The sequence below is a fragment of the Papaver somniferum genome, unplaced genomic scaffold (genome assembly GCF_003573695.1).
Source record: "Papaver somniferum cultivar HN1 unplaced genomic scaffold, ASM357369v1 unplaced-scaffold_75, whole genome shotgun sequence".
NCBI classification, from domain to species: domain Eukaryota; kingdom Viridiplantae; phylum Streptophyta; class Magnoliopsida; order Ranunculales; family Papaveraceae; genus Papaver; species Papaver somniferum.
The window spans coordinates 1365779-1383805 of record NW_020650415.1 but is presented as its reverse complement, the minus strand read 5'-3'; the positions used below and the strand labels follow the sequence as shown (position 1 = coordinate 1383805).

Here is an 18027-nt window from a genome sequence, read left to right as displayed (position 1 = left end):
AGAAGAAGGAGCAGAAGTTTCATGTGACAACTTTGGAGTATCTTGCCTTTTGCGATTTGGTGGAATTTGTGGAATGAACACAACAGTCGGCTTTACAGGGGATACCAGAGGAATTTCGATCAGCTTATCATTTCCATCAAATGTACTCTATATAATTCGTCTTTAAATTCAAAGTTGTTTGAAGGCTACTCTTTGATTACCTTAATATCACACTACAAAATAAGTAGCTTCTAGGGACAGGCTGTTTTTTCAAAACCGTCCCTAAAGAGGGTTATTTGGGATGCTCATGGAGTACTCTTCCCTATTAGTGATCAAATTTTTAAATTAAGACAATAATATGACCGTCCCTAAAAGAAAGATTTTTGTTAAAGGGAGAGCAAAAAGCGATTTGAGGAGAGGAAAAATCATAACTGACTCGCTAACCAGGACCTATTCAATATATTGTTACTATTATGACCAGGTTACCCTTACTACATCTACCCATTAATCACACCTAATTTCTCCATTTTCCAGATAGCTCCTCCGCCATCCCATAACCAAAAAAACGTTCTTTACCATTGCCGTCACTTCTTTAAACATATGTATGAATATATATGACATCGATTAGGCCTTCCTCTAATTTCCATCTTCTATACAAGTTGTTGTCAATAAGATTTTTAACTGATTTTTTTAAACAAAATGATTAATTGAGCTTTGTTTAGTTTTTTGAGTTTATTGTTTTAAACCGTGAGAACTTTATTAGGTCAAACACTGGTGCAAAATCCGTTTGGAACTTTGAACTACAGTTGTTGCAACAGACCCAAATCAAAAACAAGAGTTGTTGTAAAAACAAACCCTTCTCTTGATTTGATTATAAATAATAAATAAAAACTTATATAGTGTATAATTAAATTTTATGATTTGTTTTTTGTTTTCTCGGTTGATTTTGTTTCTGAAGGAATTGAATGGATAAAAATAGAAGATGGATAAAAATTGATCACAAAAATATGTTAAGAAGAGAAGAGGAACGATCTAGACAAGGAATCTGATTTTTTTGATCATCATCATGGGTTTCAATGGTGTTGGAGTTGTTTCGAGGATGGGTATAAATAATGTGGCATTAGTGGGTGAAATTAGGAAGGACAGTTTGGTCCGAGTTATGAAAATATATTGAATAGGTCCTAGTTACCGAGTCAACCAAAAATTTTGCTCTCATCGAATCTCTTTTTGCTCTCCCTTTAACAAAAATCAAAAGAAATGACGACCAAATAGTATTAGTGACGGTGGAACAGGGAACGGTCAGAAAAACGTCACTAATATCTTTTTGGGACGGATTTGGGCCTCTTGGGACGCTTTTTAGCCGTTCCAAGAAGCCTTTTGTTTTATAGTGTCAAAGTGGGAGGCAGTTGTCGGTAATAATTAGTCAAACCTAAATTTTTATAATCTTAGTTTCATCTCTTTGATGAAGCTCAATTTTTAATTAAATTTACCATTTTTCGCTCAAAAATAAATAAATCAGACCTCACTTCTGGTTTTTCATGGAAATCCACCAATTGGTACCCCATTCAGAACAAAAACAATTATCTCAATGGCATGGTCCAGGCCCGAAAGAGATTGGATCAAAAATCAACATAAATAGAACCGCAAGAGGCCACCTTGGTATTTGAGGTGTGGGTTTCATTTGCAGGGATTTATAAGCTAGAACAGTGATGGCTCTGACGCAAGTTTTTGGACAACCACTACCTTGAAGGTAGAGACTTGGGCCACCTTAATAGCGTCCAGAACCGTCATGAACCACCATGGTATTTTTCAGGAACGATTGTCGCGCGTATTTTGACCTATTCAAGGTGGAAAACGGGGTTGCTCCATGAGTAAAACTTGGATAAAGTTGAGCCAAAAGATCCCGATTCGAGAAATTAAACAGAGAATGTGCAATACCCAACACAATTTAAATGTGGAAGCCAGGCGGTGGAAGGACTAACTAATTATGTGGCGGATGGAAACTAGACAAAAAACCATTCAAAAACAGTTCGAGACCAGAATTAGTTAGGTCTAAACTAGCCACTATGGTCTACGAGGTAGTTTACTCTCTAGTTTAGTCATTCAAATTTGAATTTAAGTATACAGTGTGACTGTGTATTTTATAAAAAGAATTTTTCTTTGTTTTGAATAATATCCTAAAAATATTCAACTAATATGTAAAGTTATATAATATTTTAGGAAGTTATTTGATGGATACTGCAATTCCTTCTCAGCCGGAGACATATGGAACGTATGATACCAAAGCAGAAGTGGCTGGCCATTTTGATTCGCTATAGCTCTAATATAATGAACCGGGAAAAAAAAAAACAACATTGCAACCATTAAGGTAAAAATCAATATATCATCTTATCGAGACCAAATCTGAGTTGCCGTCTAAGTAGTGAAGATGGAAATGTATACTGTTTTTTAGATTCGATGTTTCAGATTCACATGATCAGCTACTTAGGCTGAGTGTAGTGGAGTTAAAGAAGGGGATGAAAGCAGCATCCGGTAGTCGCCAAAGCGGCCTTAAACCGAAGCCTCTTTTTTCTCTCTCTCGAAGCAGGGAAGGTTAGCGGGGATTTCAAAAGGGGTGGGGTCTCGGTCATCGCCAGAAAAAACGAAAAAGCGACGAGAACGTCTTCGCTTTCGTAAAATTCAGCGATGTTCACCACCTCTCTTTGAAGAGAATACCGAAACATCGCTCCAATAAGGACCCTCCTCGCCAGTTTTGAAATATTTGTTTGACCTTTTCAGTCTTACTCCCCCGTTACACCCTACTACACGATTCACATTCTTTCTATCTAATTCGTGCTCTCATCATAATCATTGAAAGTGTAGTCTAGAATTAATGGTTCACTACCCGGATCAATGTGACCGACCTTAACCCTAATATACATGTGTTTTTATTAATTTTAGAGAGCGACAGTAATGGTACATTATCGATAAAAAAAAATTATAAGCGTAGCTCATTCTGTAACATATTAATCTTCTCCGTTGAACACAACGTCGGACGTGGAGTGTTATGTTTAGTGGACTCAAAAAAGATTTAACTTATTTCATTAATTTCAAACTACAATACAAGATAGTACATTGTGCCAATACAATGACCAATGACAACTCTTATTAGGTCACTGTCATAAGCACCTCGGATGCACTTAGCACGTGCAACAAACCTTTAAACCTCCAGGTGTCCCTGCCGTCTGAGTGGTGTCTCGGGATGGTTTACAAGAGGTTTACCAACAAAACCATTAATCTCCATTGCAGTGTAATTAATCATCTTCATCGCTAGCTTCAGGTAGTTCACGACATATTTCATCCGGATTGAACTCGGCTATCCTTTCTTTGAGCAGTAAATAACACTTATAGAATTCGAATTTTTTGTTGGTGGCCTCCGAGTATCTATGTTTCGCCTCATTTTAATTCAGTAAATAAACAATAAATTATTAGCGTTTCATTTAAATGGTTTCTTAACAAAATTTGATGTAAAATTTGAATGGGTACATAGTTAAATTTCGGTAGTCCATCCACTAGGTAAATTTGATGTAAATTTCATTTAAAATTTCATTTAAATGGTTACACATTCGTCGATAGTCCATCCACTAGGTAAATTTCGGTAAATAGGTACTACAAATTCCAAGTATCGTTTGACCTGTTTCTTAATCAAGGTGACCCGGTTTTGTAAGACACGACCAGTTCTTTGATTTGGATTTCCGTTTCTAACTGTTAGATGTTGAACTACCAAATCCCATAAGTTCACTCCCGAAACAGTATTTCGCGTAAGATTTTCGGCCACAAAGACATTCATCCATGAGTGGATTATAGATGTATCTTCCTAGTCAAATCTTCTCATACGCCCGTGTTGTCTAAGTTTTCCCTACTGTTAATGTAGTGTACAAGAAAACTGATTGGAATGGCACAAGCTGAAGATTCCCATATACCAACTTTGTCACCCTTAAGACCTTGTCTAACCGCTTCCTCATAGGCAGCTGCTCTTGCATCCCGATTTTGCTTCACGCAACAAAGATACGCGCTATCATATCCTATATAATTTGTCTTCCTCAAACCCGCAAGTATTCTTGGCAAGTTTCGTCCACCATCTATTGGAATACCAGTTAGCCTTACAAAATCTAAATGTGTGATTCCTAACTCGAACTCCGGAAAATGAAATGACCTGGTTTTCTTCCACCACCTCTCCATAAGTGCTTTTGTTAATTTACAATTGGCACAAGATAAATCAAATTCAAACACCAAAGAAAAACCACACCTTTGTAACACTTCCAAGGCTTGAGGATTATTGTTTACCACTATGTCATAATATTTCTTCACCTGAGACCAACTTTTTTTAAATTGCAAACCCCTATTTGGTGTATCTAGTGACGAACAATCCTTACTTATATGATTTTCACCCTTCCTAGACAAAATCACAATTGACACCATGACAATTGACTACAATGAAAACAAACACAACATATATTACTCCCATTCTCCGATCATGATTATAAAGTTTTCATCTAAATTGAAAATTCTAAAAATTAACCAAGCATTACATTGTAAACATTAACAATTCTTTCATCTATATGTAAAAGAATTTACCCAAGCATTATTCATTACTCATTCATCTCAAGCTAAGGAAAAAAAAATCATGAATCAGCAAAAATTAAGCATGAATCAACAAAAATTCATTCATCTCAACCTAAGAAAAAGAAATTAATCCCAAATGTATGTATTACCTTCACGCTCCATAAAACCCTAAAACCCTAACATATCAAAAACAATTCTAAATAAAATGCAATCAAACATGTACCAATTAAGCATCAACATATCACATAATACAAAATCAATAGAAATCAGTAGAACTAATTCAATCCATAAAAATCAAAAAAAATAGGATCAATTTCATACCTCTCTTTTCTCTTTTGATTGGTGTTTAGAATCAAAATAAGAACATGCATATGGTCACCATCACATGAAGAACAAACCCCTTCAACGATTTGGTGTAATATCTCAGTGAATAACTCAATCGAAATCACTCCTCTAATGCTGAAGAAGAAACCCTAAGAGGAAGAAGATAACTTCTCAAGTTGAATGAGTAGGAGAAAACGTTGTTGGTGTCTGTAATAGAACTGGGGCGAGGAACGAGATGTCGCTTCAACGTATGTTGACTAGTCCAGCGAGGTTCTGGGTCTCGCTCCTACGACGAGTATTTGGACCTCGCTGAGACGATATACTGGTCCTCGCCTATATTGAAATTCCCTCCCCCACTGCTGCACTCAGACCTATCTTCAACGTGACGTGGCGATACTGTTGAACCCCATACTTCCCTCCTCCACTACACTCAGCCTTAGAGAGATTTTGTCTGTTCAAGCTGTGTGGGAGGTGATTTTCTGATCCAGGTATACTAATTACCTCCCACGATGAGAAAATCACTCTTTCATCACTCTTTCACCTAATTTCTCGCTGTACTTGGAAATGAGTGTATGTTTTTAACACTCATCTCATAGCCATTAGCTCTGATGTATCCTTACTAGTTCTCATCCAATGTAATCGGACTCCGAGTTAAACCAAGTATCCTTCTTAAATCCCCCAAACATGAATCGGACTGAACTCCGAGTTTGACCAAATTTGCGGGTCCCACACGCCCACTTAGACCTAAGGCAAAAATGTGAACTCAAGAATTTTGGGTCTATTTTAGTATCGTAAAACCCTTTCTTCATTCTTTCGTTCTGCTCATTCTCTCTCGAAAAACCCTCTGAGTTGAATCTCAGAGTCGCATAGAGAGATTGCTTGATCTATTCGCAGAATCGTAGTCATGGCGGCACCTGAAGCTCCTCTCTGCTATGTTGGAGTTTCTAGAAGATCTGCCGCTTTCCGCCTCATGAAAACAATGGTAACAAAAAAAACCCTCTCCTTTTTCTCAAATTACCTACCCATTGTTGAAACTTTATTAGGGTTTTTTGGTTCATTTGATTTCACAATGAAATGGGTTTGTTTCTTTTGTGTTGTAGGGATGGGAAGAAGGTGAAGGACTTGGAAAAGATAAACAAGGAATTAAAGGTCATGTTCGAGTTAAAAACAAGCAGGATACTTCAGGTTTTTGATTGAACCCTTTACCTTTCTCTTTATTTCTTTTGGTTTTTGAGGCAAAAGTATCAATTTTGTGTGTAATTTGAGTGAATGGTATCGAAAATTAGGTTTAATTTTTGTGGGGTTTTATTGGGGTTTCTTCTGTAGGTGTTGGTTTGGACCAAGTGAAGAACAATTGGGCATTTGATACTACGCAATTTGATAATATTCTGAAAAGATTGAAAGTGGTAAGAAATGTTTTAATTTGATGTACTTCGAATTTCTGAACGCAAAATAGAAACCGGTTTTTCGTTTTGTGGAATATGACGTGTTCGTTTGGTTTATTTGTGACTGGCAGCAAGCGGCAGTACACATTGAAGATGATGATGACGATGATAAAGAAGGTGATGTGAAAATGAGATTTGTATTTGTTGGTTGTTTAAGTAGTGTGGAGTATGAGTTAATTGTTTAAGTTTGTGTAATGTGCAGGCAAGAAAGTTTCTTCCGTTGATGCTGAGAAAGTTGAAGCTAAAGAAGTCAAGGAGACTGTCGTTAAGAGTACTCGTCCACAGGGCAGGTTGGCAAAATAATGAAATTAGTTGTCTTTCTGTTTTGTTTTTCGTAATTGGTCATGTATAAATTGTAATATTATGGTCTGGGGTTTTGATTGAATTGGTTTTCTTGTTGTTGTAGATACCAAAAGAGGGAAAGAGGGAAGCGTGTTAATGGATATTCTTTGAAAGATCTTGAGGGAATTCTTGTAATTTTCTCCACCTCTAATTTTCTTTTCTTGTCAAATATGCCTGGTGGTTGGTAACCGGACAACTATTATCAAGAAATGAGTAATCATACTGAATCATATTTCTCTCATGGAGTCACGTTGTGCATTTGTGTCTACATAAGCACATGATTATATTTTCTATACTAGTCACATGAGGATATTGAGTTTCTGTAATTGGCAGTTTGGTTTGCTTGCAATTACACTTGTATTCCAATAGGTTCATAACAAGTCCATGCCTTGCATATGCAGGTCAAAAAAACCGAAAAGGAGGATGTACAACTAGATGAACTATCGGAATTGGAGACAAAAGCGACAGCTGAGTCGAATAGCTGCCAAGATGAAGGTAACCGGACAACTTTGCATACATGATAATAGTGTTCTGAAGTTGAGGTTAACAAAAGAAATTTTATTTTAATTTCTGCACAACCATTTAAAGCTTCGGAATTCAAGGCAATAGCTAATATCTGCGATGATGAACATTCACTTAGATCATAGCTGTATTCTTTAGTTGAGGTGAACAAATGATTTTTTGGGGTTTGACAGATAACTTCTGTAGCTCTATAAGCTCTGGGCAGCGCCAGCGATACATTTTTTCAAGAGTACTTTTACCTACTAGTATTGTTCTCTTATTTCTACTTAACATTTCAAATTATGACAGACAAGCCAAACGACGTGCCAGTAAATTGGTGGGGCATTAAATACGGATTCGTTTCTGGGGGACTTCTTGGAGCAACGTCTAAACCGAAGAAGAAATCTAAACGAAGTTCTGATGATGCACCTGGATCAGGCAAAAGGGCTGTTTTTCATGAACAAGATCAAGAAGATCTGTATAATCTTTGTCAGGTACTATTTACTGTCTTAAAGGTTTAGTCATAGTCGTTTTAATATTCTCTTGTCATTATCTTCTTATGTGTGTAGATTCTGACATGTAAATCTCAAACTTGCTGAAACCTGTATAACTGCTTAATTAGTCTGTTATACTTGGTTAAGTGTCGGGATTCAGATTTGATTTTAATATCCAACAGCATGATTATAAGACTCTGAAGTGTTGTTATTTGATAGAATTTTAATCGCAGTAAACTGGTCCCAAACTTCCAAAGGTGTTTATACATTGTTCGTAGTCTATCTTGTAAAAAAATCCATAGATGTCTTTACCTTTTCAAGAAATAAGAAACCTTTTGATTGCCACAAACATTTGAGTTATTGTATAGATTTCTGTGGGTAATTCTGATGTTTGTCATTTCATCCTGTAGGATAAAGCTACAACTGGAAAGCAAGGTCTGGGAGCTAAGGGTAAGTCCAAGAAAATTGCTGGTGCTGATTGGAAGGGAAAGAAGACATCATTTAGTGATAGTGAAGATGATGACGAAGAAGAAGATGGTGAAGACACCAATGAAGAGGACGATGAATCCGAGGATTCTGCTGAACCTTGTTCTCCAGTTAAAGAAAAGCTCAGTGAGGTTGTCATAACAGAAAGGAGTGACGAGGAGAAAGTTAACTTGAAAAAGTTGTGCAAAAAGCTACTTCGTCAGGTGCTTTTCTCAACATATGCAATTTTGTTAGCTTTTAAATGAAGATTCTATTTTAATCTGTATGACTTCTAATTGCAGGCCCCTGGTAAGTCAATGAAGCTGAAAGATCTAAGATCACTTATTGAGGCCCAATCACCATCTGTCTTTTCAAAATTTTCTTCAAAGCGTGGAGCTCTCTCATACTTGAAACAGAAGGTATGAAATCCTAGAAACTGGTGAAAGTTTTGACGGTTAATGAATGTCTAATACCCTGCATCTTTTTACCCACTTTGCATGTGTTTGTGTCGGATTTTAACCGACTCATTGGCTGAGTTAAGACCAAAAGGGAAGTCTGGTCTTATTGCCCACTCATTTTTCTCTATTTGTTGTTAGATTAATAATGCATTTTCTTAAGACTGGTTACTGGATGAGCGACACCTGCTTACAGTAGTTCCCATAAGTTTAGAACTCCAGATTATGTGGTTAAAACTTAGAAATTTGATTAGTTTTGTTCCACCGTCAAAGTGTTAGTCAACTGGGCTCGGATTAGCCACTTAGTTATATTTTTGACGATAACTAAAGAACAGAGAATGAATAAAACAGAAATGGGTTCTTATTACTATGGGAAATGAAAAGAATTGAAATAGAGAATCTGCAACGTATGAATTATGTATACATCAGACTTTCAGATTTGAAGTTAGGGTATGAGTAGAATCCTAAAAGAGAACTACTTGGATCCAGCTAGTTTCAGGTAGGTTCACTACTCATTTCGTTTGAGAAATAGATTGAAGTACCAAGACCCGACCATAACACCTAGAATACGGGTTACAGAATGATTTGGAACACCATCCAATACTAGCAGTTTCTTCTGAACATTGTTCTACTTATACTCTGCTTGTAGTCACCTACTAAAGCAGTTAACATGCAATAAGTTCATAAAAGAATTTTCATTTCTGTGGGTCTTTAATATCAGTCCTTTCACTAAAAGTTTGGTGTTTCTGAATGCAGCTTCTAGGCAGCAAGAAGTTTCATCTGGACAGGAAGAAAGTGAGTCTCCCACAATGAGTCGAGACCAGAGATTTTGTAGTAGCATTTTGAGCTAGTATACTGATAAAAAGGGGTTGTCAGAATTGATTTTTACATTCGGTAACACTAGAAGGTTATTTGAGTTTCTATACCTATTTTTTGTGTAATGACCTGTATGGCTGTATCCTGTAATGATGAATCTGTCTGTGTCCTTGGTTTGAACAAGGTCGACCAACTTGATTTTGTCTAAATTTATCTATACCTGTCATTCGATATTTCAACATGGCACATCCCTGTAACTTTGTTCGGAATAGAAACAAGGATGGAATAACAGTGGACAGCATTGTGTAACAAGGATGGAATAATAACTTAGTTACAGCTTATTAGATATAGTCTGCTTGGACAATTTTTCTTGCAATGTACTTTCACAGGAAGTCATATCCATTGAAATAGAGGGCTTCAATTTCTGCTCTTTTACCACTCTGCACCATCCTTGCCAGTTCCTCTCTGTAAGAATCCTACAAGTTGAACCCAAAAATGAAATCACAGTTTCAGGCCTATAATCTCATACCAAAAAGCACAGTTCCATGAAGCAATGAAGTCAATGGAATGCATAATTTTCTTATTTACCTGCAACATGTCACAGGACATCAAGCTTTTAGCTATCTGCAGATCACGTGGCTTCAGTGCAACGTAGGATTCTTCAGGTATGAGCTGTAAATCGTTCCCTCGGACTCCCAGCCATTTAACATTACAAGCTGAAAAATCAGAATGACTCTTTCTGTAAGCAATAATACAGTACAGAATGAAGGAAATGAGCACTGCAAACTAAATAAGAATACCATATTTGTATGCCTCCAAACCCATCCCTATACTTCCAAACTTGAAGGTGCCGAGTATAGCTAGCCCTGCAGGATTCCTGTATGTAAAAAGGATCGAAACTATCAGCATATAAATGGGTCCAAAAGTACATCAAATTCCTAGACAAAACATGAAGACAAAGAAAGGTTTCATGTACTGCACCAGTCAACCAGTGCAAAGATTGGCAAATTTGGGAAAGCTCGGCTGAGCCGATGCAGAAGAAACCTATTTTACATCATAGAAAAATCAAGTGTCACAGGCTATTTCAGAGCTAAGAAATTAAGGTCAGAATCAAACCATGTTTCGACTACCTCGTAGCGATGTCTGGATACCCTTTGGCAGTAATAAGTATGCTTGGAATCTGATTGAATATCCGGTCCTCGGCTAGCCTCTGAAATATAGCATGCTGTACACAAAAGCAGTGAGTGCAGAAAAACAGCTCATACATCAGCGAAATTTTTATTGCTCTTAGTTACCTTTTCGACAACGATAATGTATCTCGCATCAGATCTAATACTCATCTTCTCTAACAAACTCAAATCCCCAGTAATCGCATACCCAGACGACCCACACATTGAACAATCCACTACTTCTTTGTTTGGCTCCTTTCCAAGCAAACAAAAGCCAAAATCACTTCACAATTCACATTCTTGCTAACCCCAAGGAAACGAAACTGAAATAAAACATACTTGAATCATCAAACGTCCAGCAACAAGTCCTCGACTCGACGCCATGATTCCAAGACTATGCCTACTACATCGAAGCAGCGCAACAACATCTATCAACAAAAAAATTCCCAAATCACAAACTTCAAAAAAAGCAAGCAAATATTCAAAAACAAAATCAGATAATTGAAGAATTATATGAAATTGGGTGATGAATTAACCTTGAATAGATCGATTAACCTCTAATTGAGAAGTAAAAAATTCAGGCGAATCACATAACAATTTATAGAAAAGCTCTCTCTGTGTAACTCTCTTCTCCTTCATCAGTAACTGATAACACATCTCCATCACTTTCCACACTGTATAATCAACACAAAAAATTCATTAAAGAAGATAACAGTGAGCTCAGAGAACCACAATTCAACAACTCGATCGACTCTTCCGAGTCAACTCAGTGAAGAAAAGCATTCAAAACGGTGGTTACTGCGAGTTACGCCGCCGTGGCTCGGTTGTAGAAGAACCAGGACCGAGTCACAAGCTTAATTAAATTGAATCAAATTTCTGAATAAATTGATTTTGATTTTGAGATTTATTACCTCTGACGAAGGCTTTAGCAGAACTAGGTTTCATAAGCGATCTCGTAGTAAAAGAATGAGAAAGAAAGATCGACGATTCATCAGTTAATAATCCACGACTGACTCGGCTGTTTTTCGAGCTTCGTTGTATCAATGGGAGATCAGATATGGCTGGAGATGTTGGTGAATTTAAGATTCTGAGGAAATTGAGTACTGCTACTTCGATTCTTGCTTTAACTTCTGCTGGTGTGAGGATTTCTGCGTGACAGAGGTGTTGGTGTGAGTGGAATAACGACGATTTCATCAGATCTGACATTTTGTGATATCTGAAAGAAGATTGGCTAGAGATTTACGCGGGAAAGAGAAAGAGGATGAAGATTTTTTAAAGGGAAGAAGATGAAGAAATGATTTTGGAAGGTTTTCTGAAGCGGCAGTGTATATTTGTTCTCCGAGTAGGGAAGATAGTGTAGAAATTAACGTTTGATCCTTCTTTAGTGGGTTTTGGAAGTTCTAATCCACCCCTCCAAAGCCCGGTACACATTAGTCCAAATAACCCCACGTTTTTTAGTTTAGTCGAAATTGTGGACGAGTTAGTCCAAAAACGCAGTGATTCCTCGATTTCCGTATTTTTAATATACCACAAATAATCTTCTAGTGATTATATATATAAATCAATATTTTCGAATCGAGTTTTTGGGATCTGAGATTTGAATTCACTAAAAATTGAGAGAGAAACTAAGACAGAAATTTTTTGGAGGCGATTAAACAGATCGAGAAAGATTTTGGAAGACTTTCTGCAACAAAATTTCAATCTCACGTTAGTTTTCCATCTTTAATCGCTTATTTTCTTTTGGTTTGTCGTTCAAAATTATTTCAGATTTTGAGGTTTTTCATGATAGGAATAATATTTGTTACAACTTATTGATTTGCGATCTTAATTTGATGTTGTTATTTCTTATGTTATGATTCTCGTGAAATGCTTTTGATTATTGTTTTTCTATTTCGATGCATGATATGAAATCGAACTGATGTTTGATTGTAGGCTTTTAATTTATTAATTTATGTGTTGTAATAAGACTGTAAATCTTTGATCTTCGATAAATCTTTGATTTATTTGATTTCTATTTATTTTTGAATATATAGAATGTGTACTTTCTTGTACACCGAATACGGTTTTCTGGTTGACCATGTTCCCAGAAAAAAGATACTTCTTTTCTATTCGAGAAACGACTGAGAAGTCCCCACACGATTAAGCAGCTGAAAAGAGGTTACTCAAATCTAAAAATTTGATTTGAAGCTTCAAATGTTATTATCTCTGTCATGTGTTAAAATGTTATTCAAATCTTTTTGTTTTAAATATCGGTGTTAGTTGGTTCAGATGTTTTTTTTATTTGAAATATATTCGCGTTGGTGATTTTTAGATATTTTTATATGTAATTTGATTTTTTGATGTCTTCATATGTCCGTGTTTGTTTCTATAACGCTCTGAATTTCGTTCATGGTGATTGATATCTTTTTATGGCATGTGTATTCTTACATTTTCCACGGAGTGATATCTTTTTATAGCATGTGTATTCTTACAATTTCCACGGAGTGATATCTTTTTATAGCATGTGTATTCTTTGAACACTTTATATTTTCCAATTTTGTATCTATGTTCTTTGTAATATGCACGGGTGTCAACCATGTCTGAAAAGGTTGTTTATGCTATTTTGAATCATGGTGAGCATTCGACACCTTTTCGTGTACAAAAGTACGCAGAGCACCGTAGTTTAGTTGAAGCGTTTTGCATGTAAGCAATGAAAGTCTGTCTCCAAAGACTATACGTTTGAGCTACATGGATAATGGTCAGATAATTTTTGTACATGGTAATATACAAGGTCTAGTTTCTTTTACTATTTTTATTAAAAATGAAGATTTCTATTTGAATATTGACGTGATTCGGAAGCATACTTCTGGTTCTAAATCTGGTTGTAGCACTAGTTCTAGTACTGCAAATTCCTGTGAAACTGAAAGTCCTAAGCTTGTAAGGGTAGTATATCACGATGCAGCCTCTTGTTTCCGATGAATTTATTTATATTTTTAATAAGATAGGTAGAGAATTTATGGGTGGTGTTGAAGTTGTTAGAATTGTTTTGGATAAGTACAAGATAGCTACTGGTTACAAGATTAGTATTCTGAAAAATGACAAGAGTCGATATACTACAAAGTGTAAAGAAGTTGAATGTTCATGGAGGATTAACCTTGGGCCTGTGAATGGTGACATTTATCGATTCTCTATGAAAGCTGCTAATATTCTTCACAGGTGAGTTATTTTCATATTAGTCCACATTAATAGTTTTAATTATTTATGGTGTTCATAGTGGGGTACATATAGTTTTGCACCTTATATATGTAGGCTTTTTAGGTGTACATTGTGGTGCAAATTTCTTATTTTAGGCTTTTCATGTGTATGCCCATAGTGGTGTACATAGTTGTGCACCTTGTATATATATGCAGGCTTTATTTAGGTGTACATTTTGGTGCACATTACTTATTTTTCATTTTTCTATGTTTTGTTTTTGGCAGATGTAGTGTTAGTTTGAGGTTGAAGAGTCCACCGGTGACAACCAATTTAGTCAAGCATTTGATATCTGACCATATACAAGGAGATCCTAGTTTAAAACCAAATTAGATCATTTGAATTTTTAAGAACATTTATGGGTCCAATATTAAGTATCACCATGCTCGTAGAGGTTTGAACAACAGTTTGGGGATGACGAGACGTCCTACATTGATTTAGTTTGGTATGTCAAAGCCATTGAGGAAACTAATCCTGATAGCTATGTGAATTTTGAGATTGATCATGCAACTAAAAGATTTAAGAGGATTTTCATATCTTTTGGTGCTTGTAAGCATAGTTATAGGTATTTTAGGCAAATGATTTACTTGAGCGCTACTTTCCTTATTGGTAAATTCAGGGTGCTTTAGTGGATGCAACCCGTATCAATGGAAACAACGGTTTTTACCCATATGTTTATGATATTGTTTCTGCTGAAAACAAACAAAAAAAATTTTGGTTCCTCGATAATCTTAAACAAGTGGTGGATGGTCGTCCGATTGTTTTTCTTATCGATCGTGGTGAAGGCCTTTTGCAGCGCATCCCAAAAGTATTTTCCTGATTCATATCAGAGTTATTGATTTTATCACATCAAGTGCAATCTTCCTATTGGATCAGATGATGCGTGTCGTAACCACAAAAAATTAATTAAGGTATTTCCCACTAATTAACTGGTAATAAGAGATCGTTCCCACGGAGAGATGTGTAATTGATAGGTTATTTATATTAGCAAAATCAAAACAAAGGGGAATTTTTTAGAAGTTAAATAAAAAGAAACGAATAATAAAAACATGATAAAGGAATCACTTGTCGTTACCAAGCGATAACTGGATTAGTATACTTATCTATCTTTGTTAGAACCATTCATCACCAACTGTAGGAAAGCAGGTACACTTAGATATCCCCAAAACTCCTTATATCAGCGGATAACATGTACGCTTAGCCACCGGATTCTATCCAACTGATCCGCCTTGAGGTACGCTTATAAGGTGTAACTCAACCGAGCGCATTACACTTTGTGAATTTAGGTTTGATCCCAGCAGTTAAACTCAGTACGCTCAGTTCACTTACTGGTGTTGTCTTCACATATCATTTCTTCACATAATCCCTCTGCAAGGTCTCATGTTATCTACTTGTGTATGAGATGCATGACAATGACGGATCTCTCCAAATCTCTACTAGCAATAGAACAATCAATAGACTAAACTAGTATGCATCCCAAATCAATATAAGAATCATTCATAAGCCCTGAATATAGAAAAGACAATCAATGATGATTAAAACTTCAAATAGATTTATATAACTAATAAAGATTCACGCTAGCACATTGAATTCATCCTTAATCAACAAAGGTTTACCTTCTCATGATTGCACAATTACCCGGTTTCTCCCTAAAGGGGTAAACCACATAATATTTTATGAAGAACAAAAGTATAATATGAGATGAGATGTCTTCTTAAGGCTCTGGATGTCTTCTTACATAGAACTCTCAAAGTTAGGCTTTAGAATCCTTCAGGGACCGTGTTTCCTTGAGATAGAAGTCAATTTCGCGTCCAAATATGTCCCAGGAAGTTGTCAGGTTCGGCTCATAACTCGCCGACCTTTCCCGGACGAACCTGACAAGTTAAGTTTACTCCAGGCGAGTGTTAGGTTCGGCTCACTTGATTAGATTCATTTTGAGCCGAACACTCTCCTGTATACTCTTCGAAAATATTGATTTTTAAGCTCCAGGTTCGGCTGACTCGAGCTGATGAAGTTATCAGCCGAACCTCTCTCTGTAACTTCAAGTTTCAATCTTGTTTTGCCTATAACTTCTTCGTCCGAAGTCGGAATAACCTCATTCTCATTCTTTTTGCATTCTTTTCGTATTCTCGTTCTCTTCAAGATGATGTTAAGAACTCCTAGATTTGAATGAGTTGAATTTGGACTTTGACCTTCCTTCATTGATAGACTCCGTTTCCTTGTTCATTTAAGCACTTTGTAACTCCTTTTTGGATGATTCACCTGATATGACGCATAAACTAGAAAATAATGATAATAACAAGTAATATGCAAGAATTATATCTAAAACAAGTATGGAATTGAGATTTTAAAATTCTTCAAGAAAAAAAAAATTGACATTTTAAACATGTAAATTAAGCACTTATCAAATTCCCCCACATTTAGCTTTTGCTAGTCCTCGAGCAAACTATATAAAGTACAACAAATCCATGTCGTCGAGGATACAAATGCACTTAGCTAATGCAACATGCCTTTAAACCCCTAGGTGTACCTAGTCGACGAGTTATAGTCTTGTGAGGACTTACAAGAGGTATACCCACACAACCTGCTCCAACTTCAAAGCGTTTCAGCGTCCCAAGCATCCAAGGAGCTATGAGGACATAGACTTTCTGCATGCTAGTAATAAGAAGTTAGAAATACCAAAGAACATATTCTCATTCTAAAATATTGAGTGAGAAATAACCATACTATAATGAGAGAATGCGTGTTTGAGAGCGATCAATAAGCATTTCTCCTCGATTTCTGCCTCACTTAAAAAGATTTTGTGATAATTGCACTCAATAAGACAGGTTTTTTATGGGTCTCACATGTGTGCAGGTATGAATGAAGAGAGAAATCCTACATACGTTGGATGGTGGGAAGGAGACCTTCCGAATTATTTCTGGAGACTCCACAAAATCGTGGGAAATAAAAGATTTTTTCTGATGATCTCCAAGAAAGGAAATCAACCATTATTTCGAGGATGAGAGTACTTACCACCTTCACATCTGATTGCAATGATGATAACACCACTCTCACAACATCCAATAGAAACGTAGTCTTCAGCTCGTCTTCTTCATCTTCTTGGTCTTCGGTCTTCAACTGTTGATGATAAACTCTTGAACTTCATAAAACTCTGACAATTTGTAACTCTTTTCCTCAATTTCCTTGTTGCTTGAAACTTCTTTATATATTTTTCTTCCCCATGGCTTATTGAATAAAAATAATATAACTAATTTTCCAGTCTTTTTTTTATCATTTTTTTTCGATTTTTCATTATTTTTTTTTAAGACAAGAAAAATAATACAAAAATAACAATGAAAATGGCCATGGTGAAGTATATTACCGCTTGATTCTTCAAAACTTGTATTATCTTCGTATGATAAACTTAAATTACTCTCATCTTTTGATTTTCTTCGCTCTTGTACTTAGTCTTCCACTTCGATAGAGAATTCCTCTCCTTATATGTAAGTCTCAACATATATATAAAAATCTGCTCATTGTATGTTGCTTTACTTGGATATGAAATTTGCTCTTACTCGTATTGTTGCTTGTAAACCTCAAACGTCTTCACCTTTCTTTGTAGATTTTGATGTCGATCCACTTGTTGATGATGATGGTGTTTCTATGGACCTGTTATTGGCGACAGAGAGAGAATGGTGCTAACTACAAATCAAACTACAAGAAGGTGGCTTTCATCTATAAACGTCACCCTCATGATTGACAAAATTAGCACTCAAGAGATCAAAGAGTAGTGCTTCTATTGGTGGGAGGTTGGGTATCTCACCATTCTACCTGGAATTAGCGTACGGTGACACACACTCAAAAGAAAGCTCTTTAGTCAACTACACAAAAAAATTTTGGTCTGGTGCCTCTGTTGATATGAAAATAGGTAGTCTCCACTAATGATTGATCTGCAACTCTAATAATGAATTTTCTTATGCACCTCATTTGCATCACCGGCATGATCAAATCCATTATTTAACACTCTAACAAGTAAGAAATCTGAACGTAGTTCCCTAACGCTTCCAAGTTCAGTTATGTCGGTCAGAATTCTCTATGTAAACATACCTAGAAGTATGCTAGTGACTCTAAAATCTCTACAAGTTTGAGGTTTTTCATGCAAATATTTACAAAATTTTGAAAAACTCTATATGCAAAATATCAAAGCACTCCCCCACAC

At 36.1% G+C, this 18027-nt stretch overlaps 3 protein-coding genes across 4 annotated transcripts; 2 read left to right on the top strand and 1 right to left on the bottom strand.

Annotated features, from left to right (window-relative positions):
- The first annotated feature begins 5707 nt into the window (after window positions 1-5707).
- LOC113344235 (PIN2/TERF1-interacting telomerase inhibitor 1-like) lies at window positions 5708-9737 on the top strand. Its single transcript, XM_026588243.1, has 11 exons — window positions 5708-5890; window positions 6009-6093; window positions 6235-6314; window positions 6425-6470; window positions 6556-6643; window positions 6760-6826; window positions 7097-7190; window positions 7506-7690; window positions 8101-8379; window positions 8458-8574; window positions 9367-9737. Exons 1-11 carry the CDS (start codon window positions 5813-5815, stop codon window positions 9421-9423), a joined length of 1176 nt encoding a protein of 391 aa, XP_026444028.1. The 5' UTR covers window positions 5708-5812; the 3' UTR covers window positions 9424-9737.
- Window positions 9627-11952, bottom strand: LOC113344237 (meiotic recombination protein SPO11-2-like). 2 transcript variants are annotated; one of them, XM_026588244.1, is made up of 9 exons: window positions 11507-11951; window positions 11132-11269; window positions 10935-11023; window positions 10722-10850; window positions 10557-10651; window positions 10408-10470; window positions 10227-10303; window positions 10015-10142; window positions 9627-9902 (listed from the first exon to the last, which is right to left on the bottom strand). In XM_026588244.1, the coding sequence occupies exons 1-9, from the start codon at window positions 11799-11801 to the stop codon at window positions 9810-9812; spliced, it is 1107 nt and encodes a 368-aa protein (XP_026444029.1). In that variant the 5' UTR covers window positions 11802-11951; the 3' UTR covers window positions 9627-9809. The 2 variants fall into 2 exon arrangements, with proteins under 2 accessions (XP_026444029.1, XP_026444030.1); XM_026588245.1 differs by lacking the exon at window positions 10408-10470 and having other exon boundaries at window positions 11507-11952.
- Window positions 11953-13392: 1440 nt separating this feature from the next.
- Window positions 13393-14441, top strand: LOC113344228. Its single transcript, XM_026588233.1, has 2 exons — window positions 13393-13790; window positions 14054-14441. The coding sequence occupies exons 1-2, from the start codon at window positions 13531-13533 to the stop codon at window positions 14157-14159; spliced, it is 366 nt and encodes a 121-aa protein (XP_026444018.1). The 5' UTR covers window positions 13393-13530; the 3' UTR covers window positions 14160-14441.
- The last annotated feature ends 3586 nt before the right edge of the window (window positions 14442-18027 follow it).

Excerpts from the sequence above, each read along its gene's own strand:
- LOC113344237 (XM_026588244.1), bottom strand. The coding sequence starts at position 11,801 with ATGTCAGATCTGATGAAATCGTCGTTATTCCACTCACACCAACACCTC. Across the intron at positions 11,270-11,506 it reads TGCTAAAGCCTTCGTCAGAG|TGTGGAAAGTGATGGAGATG; the intron begins GTAATAAATCTC and ends TTGATTATACAG. Across the intron at positions 10,652-10,721 it reads ACATTATCGTTGTCGAAAAG|CATGCTATATTTCAGAGGCT; the intron begins GTAACTAAGAGC and ends TTTTGTGTACAG.
- LOC113344235 (XM_026588243.1), top strand. The coding sequence starts at position 5,813 with ATGGCGGCACCTGAAGCTCCTCTCTGCTATGTTGGAGTTTCTAGAAGA. Across the intron at positions 7,691-8,100 it reads ATCTGTATAATCTTTGTCAG|GATAAAGCTACAACTGGAAA; the intron begins GTACTATTTACT and ends TTCATCCTGTAG. Across the intron at positions 8,380-8,457 it reads GCAAAAAGCTACTTCGTCAG|GCCCCTGGTAAGTCAATGAA; the intron begins GTGCTTTTCTCA and ends TTCTAATTGCAG.
- LOC113344228 (XM_026588233.1), top strand. The coding sequence starts at position 13,531 with ATGCAGCCTCTTGTTTCCGATGAATTTATTTATATTTTTAATAAGATA. Across the intron at positions 13,791-14,053 it reads GCTGCTAATATTCTTCACAG|ATGTAGTGTTAGTTTGAGGT; the intron begins GTGAGTTATTTT and ends TGTTTTTGGCAG.